General features: G+C 43.0%; 1 protein-coding gene across 2 annotated transcripts; it reads right to left on the bottom strand.

Annotated features, from left to right (window-relative positions):
- Positions 1 to 971: 971 nt before the first annotated feature.
- Positions 972 to 26284, bottom strand: C10H1orf116 (chromosome 10 C1orf116 homolog). Of its 2 annotated transcripts, XM_090341294.1 has the most exons (5): positions 25955 to 26284; positions 14707 to 14802; positions 8224 to 8409; positions 5449 to 5623; positions 972 to 3794 (listed from the first exon to the last, which is right to left on the bottom strand). In XM_090341294.1, exons 3-5 carry the CDS (start codon positions 8326 to 8328, stop codon positions 2317 to 2319), a joined length of 1758 nt encoding a protein of 585 aa, XP_090197420.1. In that variant the 5' UTR covers positions 8329 to 8409; positions 14707 to 14802; positions 25955 to 26284; the 3' UTR covers positions 972 to 2316. The 2 variants fall into 2 exon arrangements, with proteins under 2 accessions (XP_090197420.1, XP_090197421.1); XM_090341295.1 differs by lacking the exons at positions 14707 to 14802; positions 25955 to 26284 and adding an exon at positions 14439 to 14539.
- Positions 26285 to 26314: the final 30 nt, after the last annotated feature.

The raw sequence follows: 26314 nt of genomic DNA, 5'->3' as shown, positions 1-26314 counted from the left end.
TCTCTGGAAATAGACCCAAAAAGCATCTCATCTATTCTAGTATGTCAAATCAGTCCTCCAGAGGCTGCCTTTTCCCTTTGGAAGCCCAGTAATAAAATATAGCTTGGCCAGTATGACAGTCCCCACCGGACATGACAGAGCAGGTCTTGCCCAAGGCTAGGAACAAGGCACCAGGCTTTGGGGTGTGAGTGTCTGTGTGAGAGTGTACATAGAAACCGTCACGCCCACATACCACATACCATGCCCAGGCGGAGCCCTGCGTAGTCCTTCACCTCAGCCTTGTCATCGGTTTCAGGAATTCTAAGCTTCTGACAATAAGGGGTCCAAGAGGACTCTCACACCCCAGAACTGCTCACTCAAACCAACAGGCACCTTTTAACAGCATCTGCCTCTCATCTGGACATCCTGGATAGAAATGTAGTCATGGCCATAAAGGAGACTTGCCGAAGGGGGGGGAGGGGCAGGGTCATGTCTGGCCCCGTCTAAGCACCAAGCCTGAGTCATAAGCCCACACCACCTACTCCTTCTACTCAGTTGGCATCTTCTCAAGATGCAGTCGGAAAATGTATGGGGAGTTGTTCTGGATAGAATGAGTTATTGCAAAGTGTGGCAGTGCACATGTCACTCGAGAGGAAGATGGAGAATCAAGAGAACTCAAAGTTTAAGAAGAAAAAAGGATCTTCAAAATAAAATATAGTATGGCTCGAGGGGTAAAGCAATGAGTTAGGATTCACAAGGCCCTGAGTTCAATCTCCCAGCAGTGACAAAGGGTAGAAAAATATTACTAATAAATAATTTCTAGAAATTAAAAATTGAAATAAAAAAATTCTCAACACTAAATAGTATTCTGAACATTTAATTCTCAGTGCATGGGAAGACACGTTAGCGTTCTGTGTTGTTTTTGTTTTGTTTTGTTGTGTCAGTACCGGGGCTTAAACTCTGGGCCTGGGATTGTCCGTTATCTTTTTCACTCAAGGTCAGTGATCTACCACCTGAGGCACAGCGCTACACTGTCTTTTTGCTGGTTAATTGGAGATAAGAGTCTGCCTGGGTTGGCTTTGAACTTTGATCCTCAGATCTCAGTCTCCCAAGAAGGTAGAATTACAGGTGAGCCACCAGTGTCTGGTGAGTCACATTAGCATTCTGCAGGGGCTGTGAGACGTATGAGAGCAGTGGTCCAGGGAGGGGAGCTGAGGCCTCAGGAGTGGCAATCAGAAGCTCAGGGATCTCAACTCAGCTCTGTTTCTAATGGCAAAATGGCTTCCTTTCATCAATGACTATCTCCCCAAGTTGGGGGCTTTGTTAAGGATTCCCCTCTACTCAGACAGTTCGTATTGGATGGATTTTCCCTCATTGGAACTTATGACAATGGGAACAAGACCTGAAACAGCCTGTGCAGAAGATTCCAGGCGGTGCTCGACCACTTGAGCCTCAGCTCTACTCTGGCTTTTTTTGCTGGCTCATTGGAAGCTGTGCTTCTATCTCATAATTATCCCATCCTCAAACATGAGTCATGGGGGCAGAGAGCAGGAAGAACAGGAACAGCAGAGTCATAGATCATGGCACAGTTTATTTTGATTTTACCACTCCATGAACATAGAATCTGGGAGTAGAGGTGGAGAAGTGAATGTGCACTCATTTATCCTGTCTTCTTAGACCACAGAGAGCTGTTCTGCTATCAGTAAATGAAGAGCTTCAGTCCCAGGGACATGTCCTGTGCCAGGACTGGTGATAGGGAAGAGGCAGTGTAGGAATAGATAACAAACCAGCTCCTGGGGCCCAGGTCTCATCTAGGAAGTTCAGTTGAGAGAGCAATTCAGCCAGGTATAAGCCCATCTCCATCTATCCCAAGGTTCTGTACTAAGCATAACCTTTTTTTAAATTAATTCACTGTACGATGTTTTTCACATTACTAACACATCTATCATCTCATTTGACTTTTCTTCTCAAGCTTTCTCCTTTCCCACTTTCTCTATTCTAGAGTAGGATAAACTCTACCCATTGCAAGAAAACCTCTCACAAGACTATAAGGCTGAGCAATGACTTTTGTGTTATATATAAATGCCAGTGAGAATATTATACACACATTATACAGACACATACATACACTAGTACAACTCATCTTCAGAGTGATCAGGGCAGGCACTCCATGTTATAACCACCTGGACTAGAAACCCATCCTTGGTGTCAAGGATCTGACACCAAGGAGCATCTGAGCGAGATGGGCCCCTGCCCCGGTCCTGAGCTGTGAGGTTGCAGCTGGGCAGAGCCAGTCTCTTTTGGCAGGATAGAGCTGGTGGTCCACGTGGGCGGGGTCTACTCCTTCAGCAAGCCCAGCTTCTTCAGGGCCTCCCTCCTGGGTCCATCAGGGATGTCTTTCGGGGAGATCTTCACACTGACACAGGGCGGGCGTGGGAGTTTGTCACGGCTCTGGCCTTGGTAGGACAGGCGTTTAGAACTCTGGCCTTGCTCCAGGTCAGCCAGCTTTCCCACCTGGATACCTGCAAAGTCTTTCCCAGTGCCTAGAGAGGCAGGCCGGGGCCGAGAATTACGCAAGACACTGGGGGAGGTCTTGTTCAAAAAGGAGTCCTTCCCCAGTGACTTGCTGGTTTGGGGGCTGGGGTCTTTCTCAGCTGCAAGGTAGCTGCTTAGCCCCACGCCCGAGCGCTCCAGAGTGTTAGACTTGAAGCTCATCTGTCTCAGGCCGGGGATGCTGCTCTCGTGAAGTGCTAGCCCTGAGTCTGGCTTTGATTGAGGCAGGGGGTTGTTGGTCTTTGGAACTGCTGGGATAGGAATTGGCATGGATTTAGCAGCTGCCACTTTCTCCTGGGCAGGCTCTTGAGTAGCAGCCTTGCTTGGAAAGGGCCCTGGGGCCAGAGCCTTCATTGGAAAGGAGCCCCGAGCTGAAGCTGGAGCCTTTTCTCCAGCAGCAACAGCTAGAGGGACCACAGCTGGAGCTGCTGGCTGCGCGGGGACGGAGGCTTGCCCAGGCCGCTGAGCCTCCTTTAGTCCCAGGGAGCTGGTCTTGCTGCCATGGAAGGCCAGTTCATCTTGGTCCTGGGGCAGTCCCAGCTTCTCCAGGGCCTCCTTGCGTGCTTTCCTTTGCTCTTGCAGGGAAGAGGAGGCCGGGCTGGGCTCTCTGGCCTCCATGTGACGGGACAGCCTGTGCTGGGGCTGGCTGTGGAAACTGCTCCGGCTGCTCTTCAGAACGATATTAGGTGGCAGCTTCCGGGGCTTTGGCGCTGTGAGGGGAGCTGGTCCAGCGTGTGGGTCACCTCCTGATGAAAGGGGAGCTGCACTGTGAGAGGACTGGGCCAAAGGAGGCCGTGGTGGTTGCCCTGGGCTCCTGGATGAGCCTTTCTCGCTGGCTGTATAGGACATGGCTTCTGAACTCTCCTCTCTCTTCTGGGAGCTGACAGAAGCTGGCAGCATGTGGCTTAGCCCTCCTGGCCCCTTTGACAGGCTGTTCTTCCTACCCTGCTCTGGCTGAAGGTCCTGGAAAGCCTCTGGTGGGGGGATAAGCACCACGTTGAGGTCAAGAGCAGCTCCCGGGGGGCCAGATTTAGTGCTCTGGCTGGTCTGCTCTTTCCCAGGCTCTGCTCTGGGGAAGTGGCCGTTGGTCTGGGCAGGGTATTTCTTGAGGCTCTGGTTTCTGCCAATGTGGATGTTTCTGGGGAGGCTATGGGAGCCTGACCTGAGGCCCAGGCCTGGGGGCTCAGGAGGACAGGGTGAAGAGGACAAGGCAGCTTTCCTTGGCTCTGGTCCTTGCTGAGTGAGTGTTTCCTCTGGCTGTCCTGAGAGGATGAGAGACAACAGGTAAATGTGAGTGGGCAAAAGTAAGAGAGCCTTGTTGCAGAAGGACATGCAAGCACTTTCTGAGCTTTCTTCCCCCAGGAGCAATCAACAGGACAATTTGGGGGGGAGGGTAGAGTTTCTTTGCTATTAAAGGAAACTACTCAGCAGCCCTCAGCTTATTTCTGACTCCATCCAAATGAGGGTAAGCTGTAGAGTTTGAGGGCGCAGCTATGCCATGCCCCCAAATCGGGTTTTCACGAGTGGGCTGCATAGTCAGTAATGGATGCTTTAGTGGGCGGGGGGTGGCCTGCGGGGAGCTGAGCGTGTTGGTTTGTGCCTCTGTCCTTCCAGCCCAAGGTCTATAAAATGTGGTAGTTGAAAAAAAAATGTATCAAAATGTTTGAAAATTAGAAGCTTCTCCTAAACCTGTGTTGATTTTGAGTAGAATTAACTATTCCCTAAAATCCCACCTGTAAACCCTTTCATATAATATCATTGGACCTATTATTTGTATTATTGTTGTTGATTTAAACCTTAATTATTACTTTGTTTTTCTTTACAAGAATGCCACCAGTGCGCATGCTTTTCTGTTTTTCAAGCAAGGGCGTTCAGATGAAAGTAAAAAAATAAATAAGTCTTCACGCTCTAAAAAATAAATAAATAAATAAATAAATAAAGGAAACTACTCTTGTCTGGGTACCGTCTACACTGATAGAACAACAGCCCCTTTGGACTGAGGAATTTTCAAAATGTTTAGGGGGAGGTTGTTCCTTGATTTCTCCACATCTTTTCCTCAGCCTCCTAACTTTCTACACTTGCTCCAAAGTTGGGGAGTGACTTGGGATGGTTCCTTCTAGAGACCTTGGGGCTCCCAGATAAGGGAGTCCAATGGAATCCTTCACTCTTGGATTGGTCAGCTGTCTGCTTTCTGCTCTCACTTTCTGTGAGCACCTGAACAACTCTGGAATAGCAAGTACAATTATACCTGCTCAGGAAGTGACATGTGTGGTGTTTTGCCTTTGCAGCAAGGGTGGCAGGTGCCTAAGGCTCACTGGACTTAGTGGTTGGCAAACCCCAAGTCCTCATTTACAACCTTTCTCAGGGAGGATCTAAGGTTTCACTAATAAATATTTGTTCAATGGTTGAATGAGTGATTGAATAAATGATTGTAACCTTGATACTAGTGTGATTGTTCTCAGGAGTAAGTTCTCCACCCACCCATACTTGTGTACCATTCTGTGCCCCTCCACTGGTCTTGAGCTCATTACCCTCTCTCTATTAAAGGCATTGAGCCCCGTTTCTCCCCTCCACCACTACCCTTCCCCCAGCCTGGAGTGGAAAAGCCCTTCCCTCTTTTTATCTCTTGCATCCTTGTCCTCTGGTTCACCCAGATTAGCTCTTGAGGCTGACTCAGTGGCTCTAAGGCCAATCACCCACACCTTCCTGAATCCCTCTCCACCCAAAGCCTCTGAAGCTGGCTTGTGATGGTCCCACCTCCTCTCTAGACTAGGAATAAGGCTTTACTCCAGCCAGGAGTAAAGTAACATTTCTCCTTTCATTGATCACCATTAGAGCAGTGGGCAGGGGAAGAGGGAAGTGGCCAGGAGGCGGCACTGGCTTTCTGGGTTTGGCGCCCTAGATAATCCATCTTACCCTGGGGAGTCAGCTGAGTGACAGGCAGTGGTCTGAAACCTCGAGGAGTGCTGGCTGGCTCAGACGTGTCAGTGGGCAATCCGCTGTCTGCCTCAGCATCCAAGGAGCCAATGGTTTCCTCCAGGAAGAGCAGACACTCCTTCTCTTCAGCAGACAGGAAGTCGTAGCTGTCAGTCTGCAGGAGAGGGAGTTGTGAGAGGGAGCTCCTGTAGAAACTGGCGGGGCCTGAGAACCACCCTCCTATGGGGAAAGAATGCTGAAGGGCTGGTAACCTTTCCTTGGTGTTCTGCAAACCTGGTAGAGCTGCTTCAGGAAACTGTGGGCAGCAGAGAGGGGTATCATCGGAGGAGGCCCTACCAGTGTCCAGCCCTGGAAGCTGGGCAGGAAGAAAGCGAGGGGCCTTTCTCTTGGTCAGCTTTGGATAGGACTCTCAAGGGATACAGAGCAGAAGCAGTCCCAGGTTCTAATTCTAATTCTGGATGACCTTTGTCAAGTATTTCAAGGTGTGTATCTTTGATTTGCCACCAAATTACATACAAAAGAAAGTGGTTTGACCTGCAACTTAAATATTACTCTTAATTTCTCAAAGTACTTCTGCATATTTGATCTGATAAGCCAAGGACAAGATGAGGACAAACAAGAAATGTGGCCAGTGACTGGCTGCCAGGATAATGTGAACAGTGGTATGACTGGCCACAGATAAACCTACTAAACACTTTATATTTGACTTTGAAGTACATTCCACCCAGGATTTTTTTTCCTCTTGTGTATTTACTTCCTTGATGGTATTTGGCTCTAGCTGACACTCAAGTAAATATGCAGATTAAACAAATATTAACTTAAAGGGGTGAAGAACCTAGGTGATTTGGTGGGAGGAGAAAGGAACTTGGTGTTAATACTATTAGACATTAAAGAAGATCAGTTTCATTGTAAGAAAGCATAAAAGGAAGATATTGCGGCCCTCTGTCGTGGTTCTGCTCATCCTCTGCCAGGAGAGGCAGACTGACAGGAAAGTTACTCTTCAAAGGAGGTTGAAGGAAACACCAAAAGGAAAAAAAATAGGAAGATAAGAAACTTTACCTGAACGTTCTTTATTAGCATCCCACCTCTTTTCCTGGTATGGGATACTTCAAAACAGTATATTCTCCAGATCTAGAATCATGGCCAGGGAAGGTATTGATTTTTAAGTAGTTGTACAAAGGAGTTTCAATTCAACAGGTCAGAGTATGAGTACAATGCATCTCCCAGAAGGTTTGGGGAAGCCCTAAAAGTAACCCAACCCTAAAACATCATTGGTCAAATGACTGACCAGCTCCTCACATGTCAAGGTAAGCCTCCAATATAGATCATAGCTTTTCTTGAACAAAGACCTCCCTTACTGCCTTCTTCCTCCTACAACAATCCTAAAATAGGATAAATCAACTCTGAATTTCTCCTCTGTGGATGACTTCCTTTGAAACTCTAAATCCCTCTCACAATCTGTGTCTGGAAGAATACCACTATTTACACTGGCTTTTGTCTAGCAAAAACAAGAATAGGTTTCTGTGTTTACATCCTCTAGGGACAAAAAAGGAATTTTGTATAGATTATCTGTTTTGTGTGTGTGTGTGTGTGTGTGTGTGTGTGTGTGGGCGCACGCGCGCGCATGCACATGCTCGTGTGCACACACCCATACCCGTGTGCTGCTTTGCCTACTCCATTTTCATGTGGCGGTACAGGTCAATTGTAAAGTACCAGCCTTGAGTGAAAGAACATAAAGTTCTACGTTGAAGCCCCCATGCCAGCACAAAGAAACAAACAGCAACAAAAACCCAACAAAGTCCAGTAACTATATTAACATTCAATAGAGACCCTAATTCTAAATATTTAAATACTTTTAGAGACTATAGCAGTTCCATTTCTCTAGTTTCAACCATTTGGATATAGCACAGATTTATTCTTTCACACCAGCTCTATCACAACCAAGAGATAAATTCAAGCCTATGAAAATTACAGTTTATTATACACTAGTCAAAAGTCAGAATAACTTTGGAGTTTTCCGTGTCTGCTCCTAGATGAGCTGTTTTTGTCTGTTTGTTTTACATAGAAACAAATGCTAAGTGTTTTGACTGTCTCTCATTAACTCCTTCCAAAAACTCCTTGAATTAGGTGTTAATATCATGCCCATTTTGGATGGGTGGTTGAAATAGTTTGGGGGGAATGATATAAAAGTGATAACAATCACTCAGACATGTTCAACTGAGATCCCTGTGTACAAATTAAGATAATAATAAAAAATATCCTCATTTTAGAACCAAGGAGAAAGAAGTACAGAGAAATGAGGTCATCTGCCTAAGGTTACATGACTTATAAGCAGAGAATCCAGATCTGTTTGCATCCACAACTTGAGCACCAATTTTCTATAGTTTCTTTGATCTTTGCAAAAGACAGAAGTAATTTCATGCATTACAGCACTTCAAGGCCCTACTGTTTAGTTTCCACCTTGATGTCAGATCATAGGTCTGCTCCTTTCCCCAGCTCAACTATCTCAGTGGAATGACAGGTAGTTGGAGCAAAGTCTCACTAGTCTATCACTCTCTGAAGTCATCTTACCCCACACTCCATAGAACCAGGGGTGACTCAGAGGCAGAACAAGTCCACTGATACCGTGATTCACTTGCTGAAAAGGGGGACGAAAGAGAAGTGCAGTGATGATGGATGGAAGAGCAAAGCAAGCCAGGGCAGGCAAGGGCAGGTGTGCAGACAGCCAGCCAGGTCGCAGGAGGGAGTACGTACAGATCCAGAGCGGCTGGAGGTGGCACTCGTCATGCTGTCACAGCTGCTGATGCGGGTCACGGGTTCTGAGCCGGCCCCCGCTGGCCACAGCTCCCTCTCAGGCATCGCCCGAAACAAGGTGCAGGAGTGGCGAAAGGGGTTCCCAGAGAGGAAGCGAAGGGAAGTGAAGAATGTCCCAATCTGGGCCTGAAAAAAGAAGAATCAAAGCCACATGTGAGCCAAGGCTCCTCTCTGCCCGGGCCCTGAGGCAGTATGGCAACAAAGACACCAAGCAAGCAGACAGCTGGAGGGTGAGTGGTGGACAGCTCTGACCTAATCTCCTTCCAGCCTGCATGGAAGGACTCACAAGCTGGCTCTAATACATGCAGGAGGATGAACTCAGATGATGGAGAGGCAAACTAGGCAGAAAAGGGCTTCCATCTCTTTTCTTCATTTTCCTCTGAACCAGGGAGCTTAACCTACTGAACCTAATGCTTCCATTACCGAAAGCAATAAATATCGCAGGGTGAAAAGCTGGGGTTCTGGTTGCAGTTGGGTTTGGGTTCAAATGCCAGTTGGGCCATTTGTAGTTATTTGACTTGAGGCAAGTTATTCTTTGAATCTGTTTTATCTCAATAAATAGAATTAATTTAAGGCACAAATGAAAGAATAGCATAGTTCTCTTAGCAGTAAATACTCAAAATGAATCAAATGAGTAACTATGATTGTTATAGTGGGTAAGAAAAAGGCAAGATTCAAGCCATGCGCAGTGGCTCACACCTGTAATCCTAGCTAGTCAGGAGGCTGAGATCCTCAGGTTCAAAGCCAGCCTGGGCACAAAAGGACCCGAGACTCTTATTTCCAATTAACCTCTAGAAAATGTACAGTGGGGCATAGCTCAAGGGTAGGGCGGGAAGTGGGGCTTGGCTCAAGGGTAGGGTGGCAGCCTTGAGCTGAAGAGCTCAGGGACAGTGCCTAGGCGGAGTTCCAGAACCATGACCCACAGAAAGAAAGCAGAAAGGAAGGAAAGAAAGAAGGAAGGAAGGAAGGAAGGAAGGAAGGAAGGAAGGAAGGAAGGAAGGAAGAAAGAAAGTTGTAAGAAAGAAAGAGAAAGAGGGAGAGATAACGAAAGAAAGAGAAACAATTTAATTCCATCTAGAATGGAATTAAACTGAAAGGAAGAAAAATAAGAGTTTAGGTTTTCTACCTCCTCCTCCTCCTCCTCCTCTTCCTCCTTCTTGGCTTGGGACTTAAACTCAGTGTTTAATGCTTTCACCGAAAGACTGGGAATCTACCATTTGAGCCATACCACCAGCCATGAAACAAGATCTCCAGTCAAAATGGGGGAACCAAATGCTTGAGAGAACGACCAGGACCTACTTCATTAGACATTATGAGGAGAATATAACATAATGAAATATTCCATGTACATCACTTGGTATAGTCTGAGCACTAAGTGGCTCATGCCTGTATTCCTGACTGCTGGGAAGGCAAAGATCGGGGAAAAAAGGGACTTGAAATTGCCCATTGCCAAAAGTTAGTGAGACACTGTCAAACAGTGGTTGGATGTGGTGATGTGTGTGTGTCCTTCCACAGTACTTAGGAGGTTGAAATCAGCAAGATCACAGTAACAAGGCAGCTCAGACAAAACTCATTTGAAAGACTCCCATCTCAATAGAACAAGGTAGGTGTGTGATGACATAGATTTGTCAATTCAGATATGTAGGAGCCTGCACAAAAAATGAGACTTTATGCCAAAAATAACCCCCCCCAAACGGCTGAAGGTGTGGCCCAAGTGTGCCTTGCAAATGTAAAGCCCTGAGTTCCAACTGCACTACCACAAAGAAAAATGACACACACACCCCACTGTGTGTAGCACATGGCTTCCTGTCAGCTACTATAACAATCAGTGCTCTTCAGAACCACCACACTGCCACACAGTGGGCCTCTCCATCATTCTCCTTGGGGTGATGGATCCTAGCACCTGCAGGCATTGTCACAAACTCAATTTCCCTCCTGTGTGCCAACAAAGCTCCCTAGCCTATGTTAGGAAAATGTCCTATGTAGTGCCCTCCCAATTCCAACCCCTTAAGAAAAAGGATTTCAAGCCCCCCATGACAATGGTAATGGAGAGAGAAGTCAATAGTATCACTGAAAGTTGGGTGGGCCGAGGGTGACACTTCAATATCACGTGAAATCCTAAAGCAATTCTGATCAAAAGCCAGTTCTAAGGGCAAACAGAAAGTAGGGCAAGAGCTAGAATTACAATAAAAGCTTATCAGATTTGGACTCCATATTTTGCCCATAACATCATGCTATATAGTTTAACCATCTCCTCTATTCTCACAATGCTAGGTCAAATGTCTTGGGGGTAGGGCATTCTATTTGAGATCTGGGGACTTGAAGCTTTGAAGGAAGGTTAGAAATCCCTTGGGCTTTGTGGCAATAGTTCTTTCCAGTGCCAACACTGAGGTTTGGGCAGGGTAGGGTGAGTCAGCTTTGTAATCCTATAGTGCTGGCAATAAGCCCTCATGGGGCTCCTTTTCTGGCTCAACTGATAGGGAGGAGCCCTTCATATGGGGGAAGAATAAAATGACAGAAGATTCCCTGAAGAGCTAGCTGCATGTGGTTCAAAACATTGAAACCTCTCAAGAGATAAGGAGGGGACCAGAGGAGCAGAGACACCAAAGAGGCCCAGTGATAAATGAATATGAGTGACACAGCTCGTGGAGCAACAGACCTCTGAGAAATGTGAATGAAGTTCAGCCATCTGAGCCATGTGTGTTATTAGTGACTGGTCACGCTCAGCAAGTGCTAACCCATTCCTAACATACTATGTAGGGTTGAGGCTAGTGTGCAAAGGGTCTCATGACTCCTAAGCTTAGGCACAGAGAAGGCATTCAAACACTGCAGTCATCTCTTCCCAGGTTTACCGGGTGAAGCTGTCAAAAGGCTTCTTCTTGGCTTCTAACCTATTACTGCAAGCTTAAAAAAATATTTCCAGAGAATGAATGGCTCAGTGGAATTTGGGGAATGTTTTCAGCTAACATCTCTGATCAGCCAGTAGCACATACGTGTTGTTCAACTGTGTAAGGCAAAGGTATTATTTTCAAAAAGTCAGGGTAGATCCCAGCATCTAGGTCTGGGTTCCAATTTTCTTCAAATGTAAAATTGTGGCAGTAGACATTTAAAACAACTCTCTTACTTTCAAAGAAAATTTCTACCCTTATTCTTTTACATATTCTTGTCTCCAGTTAACCACCAGAAAGCCAGAAGTATAGTTATGGCTCAAAGTGGTAGAATGCTAGCCTTGAGCAAAGCAGCTCAGGAAAAGTTCTCGGGCCCCAAGTTCAGGCCCCACAACCAACAACAAGAGCAGAAAGAAGAATCCATTGGCAATCCTTGACACTACTAAAAGCCTTTGGGCTGTCACTCTCGTGCTTTATACTTTAAGTCTTATTTCATATAGCCTGGTACTTACAGGTCAGTTCACTGTCCCAAACAGCCCAGCATGAGTAAAGCGATGATAGCAAATGCCATGGGAGATCAGACATCACACAGTCACAGCAGAGTCAGTCTGAGCATCCAAGCAAAGCAAGTCTTGGGGTACTGGCACCTAACTCATCCTGACTTTGTAGAGTTTGAACAGCACAATAATAATAATAATAATAATAATAATAGCCTCATTTTTCTTTATTCCAGCTTTTCACCCTTCCTTGCCAGCTCAATCCAACCTAGATGGTTTCCTTGTACTGACTTTACAACCTTGAAACTTGTGGGCTGCATCTGGGAAGCCATCGAAACCTAAGGTATTTCTGTCTGATAAGGCACCTGGGAAACAAACAAAGCATTCAAGGTGAGTTTGGAGTCTTGTCACCCTTGACCTTGTGAGGGGACTGAAGAGGAAGAGGGAAGGGGTTAGGAAATATGCATAGCCTTTTAGTGAGAGCTGCGAGTCCAAAAACACATTAAATATTAACTACTCCCCTGATTCCACCCAAGCCTCGGAAGAAAATAAACCCACTGGCATGGGAAGTGGGTGTGGCGGGAGAGGGCTCAAGCTCCATTGCAGGCTGGCGGAAAGACTTAACCACACCAGGTTCCACTTGCTTTCCTCCTCCTAGAAGCCCAGTTTCATAGCAAAAGAACCCAGCCTCTCTTCCTAGAAGTCAGAGAAGTTTGCTGTTCAGATATCAGGGCGTCTGCTTTAGGCTGATTACTCAGAAATGTGCTTCCAACCATAGACCATCCTAAGAACTCCAGAGAGACTGAAATATGTAGTGTGTGCACATCTCTCTCCACCAGCACTTGGGAAAGTTTCTCTGGGTGTTGAGGCAACAATAGAGTTTCACCACTGTTTTGAGAGAAGGGCTGGATAGAAACAGCCTCGGTACAGAAGAGCCATGATAAGCTGGTAGCTCACACCTATATTTATAGCTACTCAGAAGGCTAAGATCTAAGGATTGCAGTTCAAAACCAGCCTGCAATGGAGAAAGTCTATGAGATTCTTATTTCCAACTAACCATCAAAAAGCTAGACGTGGAGGTATGGCTCAAGTGTTAAAGTGCCAGTTTTTAGCAAAAGCCTCAGGCCCTGAGTTCAAGCCCCACTACTAGCAGAAAGGAAGGGAAGGGGAGAGGGAAGGAGGGGAGGGGGGGGGGCCTGATAAGGTACCATCTATGGAACACTCAGGTCAAGTTAAGCTTTAAAGTTGTTGCTTTTAGGACCAGAAGCCCAATCAATATAATGTTTCAGGACTCTATGTGCTAGGCCCTGGGAGTTTGGTACTGAGATCTTCCCATTCATCTCTGCAGCAGGATTAGGCAACGTTAGATACTAGAATGCTAATTCCCTTTCTGGTATCATGGCTCATGCCTGCAGTCCCAGCTCCATGAGAGACAGATTCTGGAGGACAGCAGCTGAAAGCTAGCCTGGACCAAAAACTATCATTAAAACCCTATTTCAAAGCACAAACTGGGCATGGTGGCATGTGACTGTTATCCCAAGTATACGAGAGACCATATGTAGGACTGGCCCTAGACAAAAACCAAGACCAAGCAGAAATAACCCAAAGCACAAAGGTCTATGAGGTGTGGGTCAGATGAAAGCACCAAATCCCCTGGTAGATAACGGGAACCGACTTGTTCTCAGACTTCTACACCCAACATCCTGGTGCAGATACCCCTACCACACAAACTGCCACCCAGGACACCAGGGCAAAAACTGCTATCTTGGGCTGGTTCTCTTCCCATGGATTCTGCCACAGTGCCTTTGCCTGAGCTCCAGTTGGCCTGGAACTCTGACCACACTCAACATACTGCTGAGAAATAAAATGCAGGTGGGGCCTGACACAACCAAGTAGCTTTCCATTTGCCAATATCTGGTTCTATTTACACACCGAGTCAGAAAATCAATTTGTGGAACCCAAATCAATTTAACCTGGTAGCTAGATTATTCATGGGTTCTCAAAAAAAAAAAAAAAAAAAAACAAACTAAAAACCAAAAAAACAAGAGCTGTTAGCCCCAATGGAGGGTTTCTCAACATGTCCATACCTTGCATCCACTGGCAAACAACCCAGCACAGTTCACACTCTACACACCTGCCCACAGACTGCCCCGTTATCAACCATTATCAACCACCCCCATCAGCCAGACACACACTGCACCCTTTGATTTAAATAAAGAGTTGATAAAACCACAGGAGAATTTTCCTAAAACAAAAGCAAGGGTCTCTGCTCACCTTAGTAGGGCCCTGCTTGAAATTCTCAGCTCTAACCGCTTCCAAAATCATAACTCAATCCTCATTGCTCAGGGATGGAAATTTCCAGAACAAACCTATTTTCCTCGTTTAGCTTAAGCCAAAGGATGGCCTCAGAGTCATGTTCTTCTTGCCTCTACCTCTGGAGGGCTGGGATTATAGGAGTGAGCCACTAAACCCTGCTCTATTTTCCTTTCCTGATGGCTGGTACGGTGACACTGACGAACTCTACATAAGTGAATGGAAACGAAAACATGTTTCTCAGTCCTAGTCTCCACCAAATGACTTCAATTCCAGACAGCCACCCTTGGGATCTGATCTTTGGAGGGACTTAGAGCCTTGAAGGACAGAGAAGAAACTCCTTAGCTGGTTACAAAGCGGCAGCGTCTGCCCACCCCCAAATCTTGCCGCTCTGCCCACCTGTAAAGCCTATCCTCCTCTTGCAGAACAAGTAATAGTTGGTTATTGATTAACTCACCTCCAGTAAGTTGGGGGGCAGAAGACAGGAAAGAACTGCCCTTTTATTCCAAAGGGCAGAGATGGAGCCAGAGAAGACAGCTTCCCCAACCTCCCCTGCTTTTGACCTCCTCCGGATTGACCAGGACAGGTAAAGGCTTCACCTGTGCTGTCTGGCCACACCCTTCCACTGACGCTCAGCCAATCCCCGCTTCCCTCCCCACTTCCCATTCCAGCTGTTTCTCTAGGGAGGGGGTGGAGGGGAATGAGCAGGGCGGAGCTGTTCTCACCTAGCCAATCCCCTCTTGTCCTCTCCTTCCTCCGCTGGGAATAGGTGGAGAGGGTGAGAGGAGGGCTGGGAGGCCAGGACCTGGAGCCGGTTTGATCTGGAAGTGAAAGAAGGGAGAGAAAAGAATTAGCTAGGAAGGAGTAAGCCAAAGACACTGTTTTTAATGTCGGTAGAAAGGAATGCAGACAGTCCCAAATGAGCTTTCTATGAGTCTTTGGATCCTTGTTTTCTCAGGTGTTTTTCCACTTGGAACTAAGTGTTCCTCCGTGTTCTCCAGGGAAAAATCCTTTGAGGTCAGTGTTGCTACTAGCTTTTCTGGCTGTTCAGGATCATTTTCATACCAAGCCCTTTTCCCCCTTTCCCCCTAACAGCAGCTCCTAATCGTAGCAACTTCACTGAAGACCAAGGATGCTATTGATGATAAACTCACACCTCAACGCTTGTCATTTTCTTCCCCGAGATCGTCCCTGTCCTGATGAAAAAGTGACCACTGGACAGCGTAGAAAGAGTTTGAATTCTGGTTCATTTGGGTCATTGGTCTTTTGGCTGTTCAAGGAGGTAATAATGAATATTAAATCAAATTAAACTAACAGGTTAGCACTTCTTGCCTCCTTTTCTGAACAGATTTTTGGTACCTGTGGGGAGAATGAGGCAGACGAGTCCACTGCCTCAGGAGGCAAGCTTCCCTCAGATAATGGTGGCCACTCATGCCAGATAAGGGTTTTTTGTTTTGGGTTTTTTTGGCCTGGAAGCTAGTTTTTCCCGGATTTGGTTGTTCTCAATACCCAACCATCTGTTTTTCAGGTATTTTATGCATTAGTATTCCACGGGCATGAAAGAGGCCTACAATTAATTCATTTAGTAACTGCCAGAAGTGGTGTCATTGGATAGAGGTGAGGTTTAGTGAAGTTTCCTTTAAATATTTCAGGAACTCTTCACTTAGGTGCCTTGCAGAATAAGAATTTCTGGACAAGTCATGTTAGTAAGAAAACTTGGCAAAGCTTTATTCCAGACACAGAATAGCACTCTGAGTATGGGTGCTCTCATAGGGAGAAAGACACTGCCCTTTCAGCTCCCGGGGTTTTTCTATGGTAAAGGCAGAGGGTCTGACTTCAAAGTTATATAAAGATAGGTGCTTTGTCTTTGCTCTAATTACACCTGGTAGTAGTTTCTGAGTTTCCAGGTAAGAATGTATCCTGCCATAAAATAGATCTTTATCCTTGAGACAAAGAGGAGCCCTGCTATCTGCCTTTTGGGCAAGAGGTGGCCTAAGTTTAGGGAAGTTTTTCTCAGGAAGGCATACATCCTGTCAGATGAGTGTGGATTCTTGGGGTGAGGAATGGATTCCTTGGGATGAATGCATCCTGATGAAGCAAAGACAGCACTTCTAAGTTTCTAAATACCACTTTTTTTTTAGTTGCCCTCACCAGGTCTCAGTTTTCATAAGTTATCCTACTTCATTTCTCCTAAAATGACTTTATTTCCTTAATCTTAAGGGAGGTATACGAAGGAAATCTATATTTGTTGTTAGCTGACCATACCTTATCCCTCTCCTAGTCTATCTGGCTTCATTTCCCCAAAAATGGCTTGGTTAAACTTGGACCTTTAAGCTTGAGTCTTTGAATCCCTGGCAGCCAATTACTATGCCTCATTTTCCCCTGGCTATCCTGCCATGTGGTAGGTATTATGCGAAGCATTTTAACACTCATTGCAAATTGCATTTTCATTGCAATTTTTATTTCAACTTCTGAAGGTAGGCACTATTCCTGTCCAACTTTCACAGGTAGGTAAAATAGTCTAAGATCATATAGCTAGGAAGATCAAGGGTTTTCACTTAGGCAGTTTGCCCCCAGAGTTGCTGTGAATATGCATGGTACCGCACAACACAATAATCTGTATGTCTAATCCTAATTTTTAGAATCATCCGTTCCTATTTCACTATTTTTTTTACAAGATGACTCATAGCTTCCATCTTTTCTTTTTCTGTAATCATGGTTGAGAAGAAAATGAACAATGATCCTAAAATCAAGATGAAGAAAAGGTAGGGCAGGACTAAAGAACAGGAAGGAAATTTGGGGAAGCCTGACACAACCCAGTACCCTCCCAGCAACTTATGGCTAGCAGAGCTGACTGAGCACCACAGGGCTCTGACCTCTTTTCCTGACATGTCACTCAAACAAGTGTGATGTCATAATACTTACAAAGCAGGAAGGGCATCTTTGAATCAAAGGTTCAAGGGGACCAGAGTTACACACATGAATAGTGTCACTGATGTGGATCCAGCTTCATAGGGTAGATGATTTTGGACATTTGCTTTAGAAATGAATTAACTTAATGGGAACTAATCTCCAAGAGGATAGATAGTAGCACATTCTACCATGCCTTACCTGTGATTAGATACAATTCTTCACTTTATAATAAAACTACAGTAATTTGGAGGGATCCATAGATAGAAGAATTTGACACGATATTCTTTCTCTTTCCCCCTAGACATTTCTTTTTGAAAATTGTGAAGTATTCCACAATATTTCAAATTTTCAGATACACTGGACTAACACCATTATATCTAACATCCAGTTCAAGAAATGTCATAAACAATACAGCTAAAGTTACTTTCAAGCTTCAGCTTTTCCACAGAATACAAACATCCAAGCTGAAAGGAATCATTATTTCTCACTTTGATGTTTGCTATTCTCTCTTTGACTGTTTTGCCTGGAATCAATCCCAGTTTTGCTTTGTTTTTGCCTGAAGGATCTAAGGTTCCAAGAGTAGTGAGAAGGTGGGAGGGAAGACGTCCAAAGTCAGAAATACCTGAAAGAACTAGACTGCCTGGCAAACATAAGCCATTTGTAGTGTGCTGCTGTTATGAGTTCGGCTCTGAAATCTAACTACAGCTCAGTTCACTTGACTCATCCCTTTCCACATTCCCGTCCATGTTTGCTGTTGGGGTGCAGTCACCACCCTCATAATCAGAGGCTGCTTTATGGTTTCCTTTCTCAGCCTGACCTCCCATTGAGGCCCTCCCTCCCTTACTTCCTCTACTCAAGTGGCACACGTGTACACACACACACATACACACACACACACACACACACACACACACACACACAGCTTAAAGCCAAAACAAACCACAGAAAATCATGTTCAACTTTTCTTTTTGGGTTCTTTGTGGGCTTCTGTTCAAACCATTTGTGATACTTACTAATTCATATTAGTCACATGTATCTTTTGTCTCCTTTTGTTTCCATGCCAAAGAAAAAATTAAGCTACTTTGAAAATAGACTATCCCCATCGTTAGGAAGCATCCTGAATGCTCTGTATGTTCATGATACTATATGCTCTAGGGCCTTGAGTGAACCTCTAAAATACTGGGTGGAGGGGGCAGGAAGATTTTGTTACTCAAATAGGGGCTTAGGAAAGAGAACAAAGCTAGGGAAAGAGTCTAATGAAGATCATTTTAATTTGGCTGTAAATCATAGGTTAGGTCAAATTAGACCATATCTAATAGATCACTACATTAAGCACCAACGTAATATTAGTCTTAAACCTAAAGTAACTAAATGGGAACTAAGAGGTGTAATTAAGTAGATCCGGATGAAGGAGTTCTGCATGTGTCTGTTCCCCGCTTTGCTTCTGAAAGCAGTGTTTCTCTGAATCATGTATCATGGGAAGCTGGACTCCATTGTCCCTTTCATCTGTGTGCCAACCAGGGCATTGAGGGCTGAGACCATCTATTAGCATCAGTCTTGTAAGAAACACTACATTTTTAACAAGCTCAATTTTGAACCTGCTGCCAGATGCTGGGGGCTCATGCCTATAAGCCTGGCTACTCAGAAGAGTCTGGTTCAAAGCCAGCCTAGGCAAGAAAGTCCTTAAACCCTTATCTCCAATTAACTACACAAAAAGCTGAAAGTGAAGCTGCAGCTCAAGTAGTAGTGTACTAATCTTGAGCAAGAAAGCTCAGGGACAGCACCAGGCCCCGTGTTCAAGTCCCAGAACTAGCACAGGCCTCATCCACCTCCCATGCTCAGACTTCTCTTCTGTCTTCTCCCATTCTCTTCCTGCTAGCTAAGTACATCATATTTGTTCGCTTCTACACTCAACACTCTTCTCAATTATAGTCTGTTTGATAGCCCTTTTCACTTTTCCAACCTTTTCTTCTCTTTCCTCTGGAGTCTAATCTGTCTGATGTAATAAAAACAAGTGCTGATAGGTGGAGTAAAAGGTTGAAGTTAGGGCTGGGAGTTTGGCCTAGTGGTAGAGTGCTTGCCTATCATGCACGAAGACCTGGGTTCAATTCCTCAGTACCACATACATAGGGGAAAAAAAAAAGACAGTTTGGGCCGGGAGTTTGGCCTTGTGGTAGAGTGCTTGCCTAGCATGCATGAAGACCCGGGTTCGATTCCTTGGTACCACATACTTAGAAAAAGCCGGAAGTGGTGCTGAGGCTCAAGTGGTAGAGTTCTAGCCTTGAGAAAAATCCAAGGACAGTGCTCAGGCTCTGAGCTCAAGTCCAGGACTGGCAAAAAAAAAAAAAAAAAAAAAAAAAAGGTTGAAGTTGACATTTCTGATATTTCTGATGAGGACACATAACCACAGCCAGCACAGTCTAATTAGTCTGTCTCTCTTAAAGTCATTGCCATTCTGCAACCTGGTTTACTGCTAAGGATATCATTGCAGCAAATAAGCAAATAGTCATACATTTATAGAAGTTTGGTAGAATATCTAGATCACTTATAAAGTGATAATTCCAAATGCCTCTCTATAGACCTGTTCGGAGTTGCTGGATTATCTAAATTTCCCAGTAATGTTTTCCATCATTTCTACTATTTGAATATTTCTATGAAAATATATTGGATTAATCTTCAAATGAGAAGGAAAAGTAGTCCAAGTTCGAAAGCCTAAGCTCAGATCAATTCTAATGACTTCGGAGTTGTTTCAAGTATTCAAAGTAAACTTCTCCCATAGAATCACTGATCACTGCCATTTTTTTTTCTGAAAATGAGTAGCATTTATTTTTGAATTTAGGACTGATCAACCTTCTGCTTCCATTTTCATGTCAGTAAATGTTCTTTTCTTTCTTGGTGGAATAAAAGCCATAATTCTGGAATGTGGCATCAAAGAGGCCCCAGTGAAGTTTTACAGGACAAACTTTTATAAGACAGAGTTCTCTTCCACAGGCCTGGAGCCTTGGCTTCTGTTTCCAACTTTAAAACGTTGCTTGGTTCTTCTCTAAGCTGCTCAGCACAATCTTGGCGGAAAAGTGACAGAAAAGTCAGTGGGGCCTCAAGCTTTCTGACAGCCAAAGTTCTCTCTTTAGTGTCTGAAAAACGTTCCTAGTGGTTATGTGGAAATTAGAATAGGGGACACGGAAAGTTTCAAGCTCAGAAATCCAAGAGTTATTATAGTATTGTCCTTTAAAAAAATACCACTGCTCTGAGAAGTTTTCAGATTTAGGACTATGCTTAGGCATTAATTCATGGGCAAGTGGGAGGATGTGTTGATTACTCAGTCTACATATGCTGCGACATCAGTATTGGTCCTTTCTTAAAGCTGATACAGAATATCACAAGAATTACCTTAATTTTTTAAAAAAATTCATATTCTGAAATATTATAGAAATGACACATTGCTAGAAGTAGGAATAGCTCTCCATCCATATTCCTCAAATGTTAAAATGTTATCATTTAACCAGACACTCTCTCTCCAGACACTCACTCTCCAGACTCTCTCTTTCCTGCAATTTTGTCAGTTGAGCCATAGTGATTTTTGACAGTTAATTGGAGGCAATGGTCTCTTGATTTTCTTGTACAGACTGGCATCGAACCACAATCCTAATTTCAGCCTCCTGAGTAGCTAGAATTTCTGATGTGAGCCACCAGTGCCAGGCTGTAGCCACTAATTTTAGCCACTGTTTCAGAAATTCTTGTTTGAACTGTTATGTCTTTAATAGGTGCCAAATGATAATTCTTCCCATTTTGTATTTCTTGCTAAAGTTTTTAGCTGAAAGTCTATCCCACTGGTTTTCTAATGGCATTCCAGAAAGACTCCCGTGACAGAAAAGATATGAAGTAATCTAAACCCATAGGAAGTAAAAATCTCCACTTTCTCTCTCCCCAATTTCAGAGCACAGGTTTTTAGCTAACATATCTACTCATATTTAATGCTGTGGAAATAGGCCAGGTGACTGGAAGCTATTCCTAAGGCTATTTTCAATTTGGGGGTGACAAAATGCCTATGTTTATTGTCACTGCCATTTTTAAACACCTAAGTCTACATAGGTCTGTCTATTAAAAAATGAGCAAGAAGGGGCCAGGAGTTTGGCCTAGTGGTTGAGTGCTTGCCTAGCATGCAGGTTCGATTCCTCGGTACCACAAAAATAGAAAAAGCTAGAAATGGTGCTGTGGCTCAAGTGGTAGAGTGTGGGCCTTAAGAAAGCCCAAGGACAGTGTTTAGGCCCTTAGTTCAAGCTCCAGGACTGGCAAAAAACAAAACAAAACAAAACAAAAAAAACACAAAAAAACTGGGGCCAGGAGTTTGGCTAGTGGTAGAGTGCTTGCCTAGCATGCCCAAAGACCTGGGTTCGACTCCTTGGTACCACATACATAGAAAAAAGCCAGAAATGGTGCTCAAGCTCAGGACTGGCAAAAAAAAAAAAAAAATGGAGCAGGAAGCCAGGCACAGTCTCACGTCTGTAATCCTAGCTACTCAGGAGGCTGAGATCTGAGGATCATGGTTCAAAGCCAGTCCGGGCACTAAAGTCTGTGAGACTCTTATCTCCAATTAATCACTAGAAAGGGAGAAATGGAGCTGTGTCTCAAGGGGTAGTAGGGCAGTAGCCTTGAGCTGAAAAGCTCAGGGACGGCCCCATGACCTAAAAAAAAAAAAAGAGCAGAAACAATTCAACATTCCCTCCTGGATGTTAGCAAAGGGCAAAGCAAGAATAATTTTAGGTGATTTAGGAAGCATTTCAGTTGGTAAAGAAGTATTTCTAATGCTCCTTGGTGTGGAGAAAATATAAACACTTTGTTCTGTAAGATTCATTGAGTCTGCAGATATCAGTTTGGTAACTGTAGTCTAATTTCATCAAATGTAATTAAGTGTAGCAGTTTTTCACTGGCCCTCTGCCCCAATCCCAAAATATGCTCAAACAGCAATGTTTTCATTTCATTTATTCCTTTAAAACAAGTCATTTCATACAACATTTAGATATTTTTAAATTACACACCTCATAAATAAAATGCATCTTAACAATGGCAAAAAAAAAATCACATGATTTGTACAAAATGAAATTAGACATCTCCAGGTAGCAGCAATGCATTAACTGAAAAAAGATGCTGGCAAATAGACAAAAGAACACCTTTAAAAGGAGAAAATACTGTCTTTGTTACAAAAGAATATTTTCTTATGCCAAGAAAAAACAGCTTTGTTCTGCTTTGTCTATCCCTACTACCTTTTTGAGTCACGTTGTAAAGGTGACAGTCTCTACTTGTGGTTTTCCCTCTGCTGTCTCTACTGCATCAACACAAGAACTGTTGTTCTTTTTGACAAGCTGCATTTACTTATTCTGCATTTTAAGCTGTGTTCAATTTCTTTAAAGGAAAAAAATATAACCTTGCTATAATAGTTCCTGTAAACAGCCTGAGTCCAAATGGCACCATGTGAATTGGAAAAATGACAAGTCCTCTGGTCCTTTAAGTAACATACAGGTTATAATGATCTAATAATAATCTAACTAAGTTTAGAACCCCCCCCCCAAAAAAAGAACAAAAACCCTTTACCTTCCAAAGGTTAAGCTTTGTTTACATGTAACATTAACTAAATCACACCTTCACTAACTCTAAACTCCCACATATAGGTTAGAATTTTTAAAAACAGAAGTATAAAAGGTCATCATAGTAAAATGTTTATAATTCTGGTCTGACACTTTGACACCAACCTTTTCCACTTATGGCCCTACTACATTACACCAAGAAATGGAGAAAAAGTGTTGGGGTAGCAAAGGCATTGCTTGGAATATTGTTTATTTGGAAAGCATAATTTATTATTGGGATACATCCATTTGACAATCTCTTTTTTAATCTCTGATCCCTTCCTCTTTTCAATATGAAATATCATGGGAGGGTTATCATCCTTCTTTAAGATCTCAGTCAACATTCATGACTCATTTATCAATTTAATACTTCTTTTTTTCCCCAGTCAAATATTCAAAGCACTGTAAACAATTGGCTAGTTTCTGGAGAGGAAAAAAATCAAAGTATTTTTCCATGATCAAGGAAGTCTTCCAGTCATTCATGCTGGATAAAGTGTACTGAAATATAGTGCTTATTAAAAACTAGCTTATTCAGCTGGGGATATAACTCAAGTGGTACAGCACTTGCCTGGCAAGCATGAGGCTATGCATTCAACCCCCAGCATTGTGAAACAAAGCAAACTAGCTTATTCTATCGCGTGTAACACGTTTAAGGCCTCTGACTCAAAACTCTACTTCCTTACAACAAATTAACAACTGAAGAGCTACAAAGAAAAATTTAAATACTGCATGTAAAACAAATAATGAACAATCACATAAGAAATGACATTTTTTCATAGACCATGCTCCTCATGTTAGTTTTCATTGTAATCAAACCCCTGAATGTTGTACCACTACATACACTGAACACTATGAAGAGCTGATGCCTAGTAGCTCAAGACTTGGATCTTAATGTCCTCAACAAGATCCCTAGAGGGCTGTGTAAACTTTTATTCCACATCTTTTTTTAAAGTGCTGCAAATAATAGTGTCAACACATAAAAGAAAATCTTAATATATCTTAAGTTTAAAAGGCCACCTGATTCTAACAAAGTAAATCACTGTTGATGAATCTTACTACAATTTCCTCAATGTCTGAAAACTATGTTTAGCTACTTGCAGTGCTCACTTTTTAATCCCTACATGGGACAGAAGGAAGACTTGAGATTAGCAAGTTAGGCATGGGCACTTAGGGACACATTTAGATAAGTCACGTCAGTTCCTGATCCTGATGTTGCTGGGACCTAAACTTCAAAGACTACTCAAATACAGTAACAGTAAACAACAGGGTCAGGTTGACCAACAGCCATGCTTTAAGGATCTCACTTGACAAGGCCATGGATGTCTCTCATTCATGGGAGACAAGAAGTCAACAAGGAACCACTAGCAAAAAAGATGCAATATTCTGGGATCTTAAGGTTATACGACATGTTTCTCATGGACATTAATTTTGTTTAAACTTCAGAAGTCCCTTTACCTAAGAGCATATCTTTATAGAGTACTAAACCCATATTTCTTTTCAAAATTCCCCAGACAGAATTTACATTAATAATTCAAGAGCATAGTTAAGTCCAATAAGAACAAAAGGATCCTTTAAATTTCATGAAGCTTACAGGTCTGAGTTTTAAATGAGTAGTTTAAGTGTTCAATATTAAAGCCATTTCTGACCAAGTAGCAGTTTGCCTCAGGAGGCTGAGATCTGAGGATCAAGGTTCAAAGCCAGCTCAGGCACAAAAGGACCTGAGACTCTTATCTCCAATTAACCTCTAGAAAATGGAAAATGGGGCTTAGCTCAAGGGTAGGATGGTAGCCATGACCTGAAGAGCTCAGGGAAAATGCCCAGGCCCAAGGGTAGGGCAGTAGCCTTGAGCTGAAGAGCTCAAGGACAGTGCCTAGGCCTAATTCAAGTCACATGACCCCCCCCCACACACACACACAAAAAAAAGAAAAAAAGAAAAAAAAAGAAAATGGTATGAATTAGCAAAACGTTAGCATTCCACTTTTTTTTTTTTTGCATTTGCTAAGTGAATCCACTGTACTTTATACTCAGTTTTAAAGTGACAGAAATGATGCTATTAAACATCAAAACATGCCTGGCACATTACAAATTAATAAATAGTTGTTATACAAATAAAGTTCTAGATCTAAGCACAATGTCAAGTTTGGCTCCTAAAGAAATAGACAAGACTTGTGAATAATGATGCACAAGCTCAATTTGAGGAATGTTACCCTGTGGTACCCTCTTAATTTGTAGTTTTCAAGTTATTTTCTGGGGAAAAAGACCAGATGACAGAACAAAGGGATCTACATATCATAGGCATTCATACATATTATAGTAACCAAACAGTACTAAAAGCTCACAAGTGCTCTTTTAAAGCTCAGTAGAAGAAAGTTTAAACACTTTCTACTGATACTGGCCAAAATAATTTATAAAGCCTAAAACAATTATGAACACAAAAGATACACTCAAGAAATGTCATCTGATGACTGGAAGCATACTTTGTGAATTTTTCCTTAAAGGAATACTTCCCCTAAATTGTTCACTTTAATTTTATATGGCTATCTTCACTAAGTAAAAATGATAGAGGGTACATCTCAGTTTCAAAACATCCGCCAAAAAGGTATGTGGAAAGGGATATGTGCTTCAAACAAAGTAAAACCACTGGCTTTTGAAAAGTGAGATAGTTAAAATGAGAGTAAGATAACAAAATCTCACAACACCAAGCCTCTTCACATTGTATGACATAATATATAATGAGTTAGAATTGAGCATCCCTGATCTTCAGAAGCATTAAGAAAAAGAGGTAGAACATGTTATCTGGAAGATCTTGTAGTGAAGCTAAATTTTAGAGGGTGTGTACCTTGAAGACGAGTCCAACAAGCAAAAGGCAGAAGCAGAATTCTGAGAAAGCTGATATAAGGCAAAAATTGTGAAACGTTCATATTTTGGAGGTGAAATAAACTCAAAAGCATGACACCAATTACTTTAAAACTGTGAAAGTCAAAGGTAGCAGATAAGCAAATGCTAACTTGCAGACATGGCATTTTCAAAAGAGCATTGAAAAAGGATACAGCGAACAGACAAACACTGCTTAGATATGTAAAAGTCAACAACAACAACAAAAAAGCCCAAACATTATCACCTTCAATGAAGATCTACTTTTTTGTCTGTTTGAGGAAGAACTCTTAAAAGAAAAAAAAAAAAAAGCAGTGGAGGAACATATACCTCTTAAGATAAATATGTATACAAAAAAAAGCAAACTGCAAAAAAAAACCCCTTCAATTAGAAAGCATACCCTGCTTAATTTTAAAATCTTATCCAATGTGACAAAGATTAGTACATGAATTGCATTAAAATGTGAGCCAACAGTCTTTAAAGCTTCAGTAAGCTCCTCAGGCACCTTTTCCCTTATATACATTCTATTTTTATATGCTAGAAATCTTAGATAGGACTCAACTGATTCCTGCTTTAGGTAACATTCGTAAGGATTGGACTCATCCCTGTAAGAATTGTTTTTCATGAACTTCGTTAAGCACACACTTATAAAGTCTACCAAATTGCAGTAAAAAAAGTTTTGACAGTTCTGAGTATCTTCACTTGATGGATCAATTCATAGTTTAGAAACTATTAATTCATTCAGTTATTAAAAAGAATCTACTATGGAGAAACTGTGGAGGTGGTATACGTCCAGTGGCCTTCCAGGAGGCCTTTCCACATTACCCCATAGAGGATGATTTCTTCTATAAATAAAAGCTGTTGGGTGCTAGTTTGTAATACTAAAATCCAATCTTCAGGTTGTGTCACTAGGTGGAAAGGT

The sequence above is a fragment of the Megascapheus bottae genome, chromosome 10, assembly GCF_031878675.1.
Source record: "Megascapheus bottae isolate mThoBot1 chromosome 10, mThoBot2.hap1, whole genome shotgun sequence".
In the NCBI taxonomy this organism is placed as follows: Eukaryota; Metazoa; Chordata; class Mammalia; order Rodentia; family Geomyidae; genus Megascapheus; species Megascapheus bottae.
This window is presented reverse-complemented; position numbering and strand designations above follow the sequence as displayed.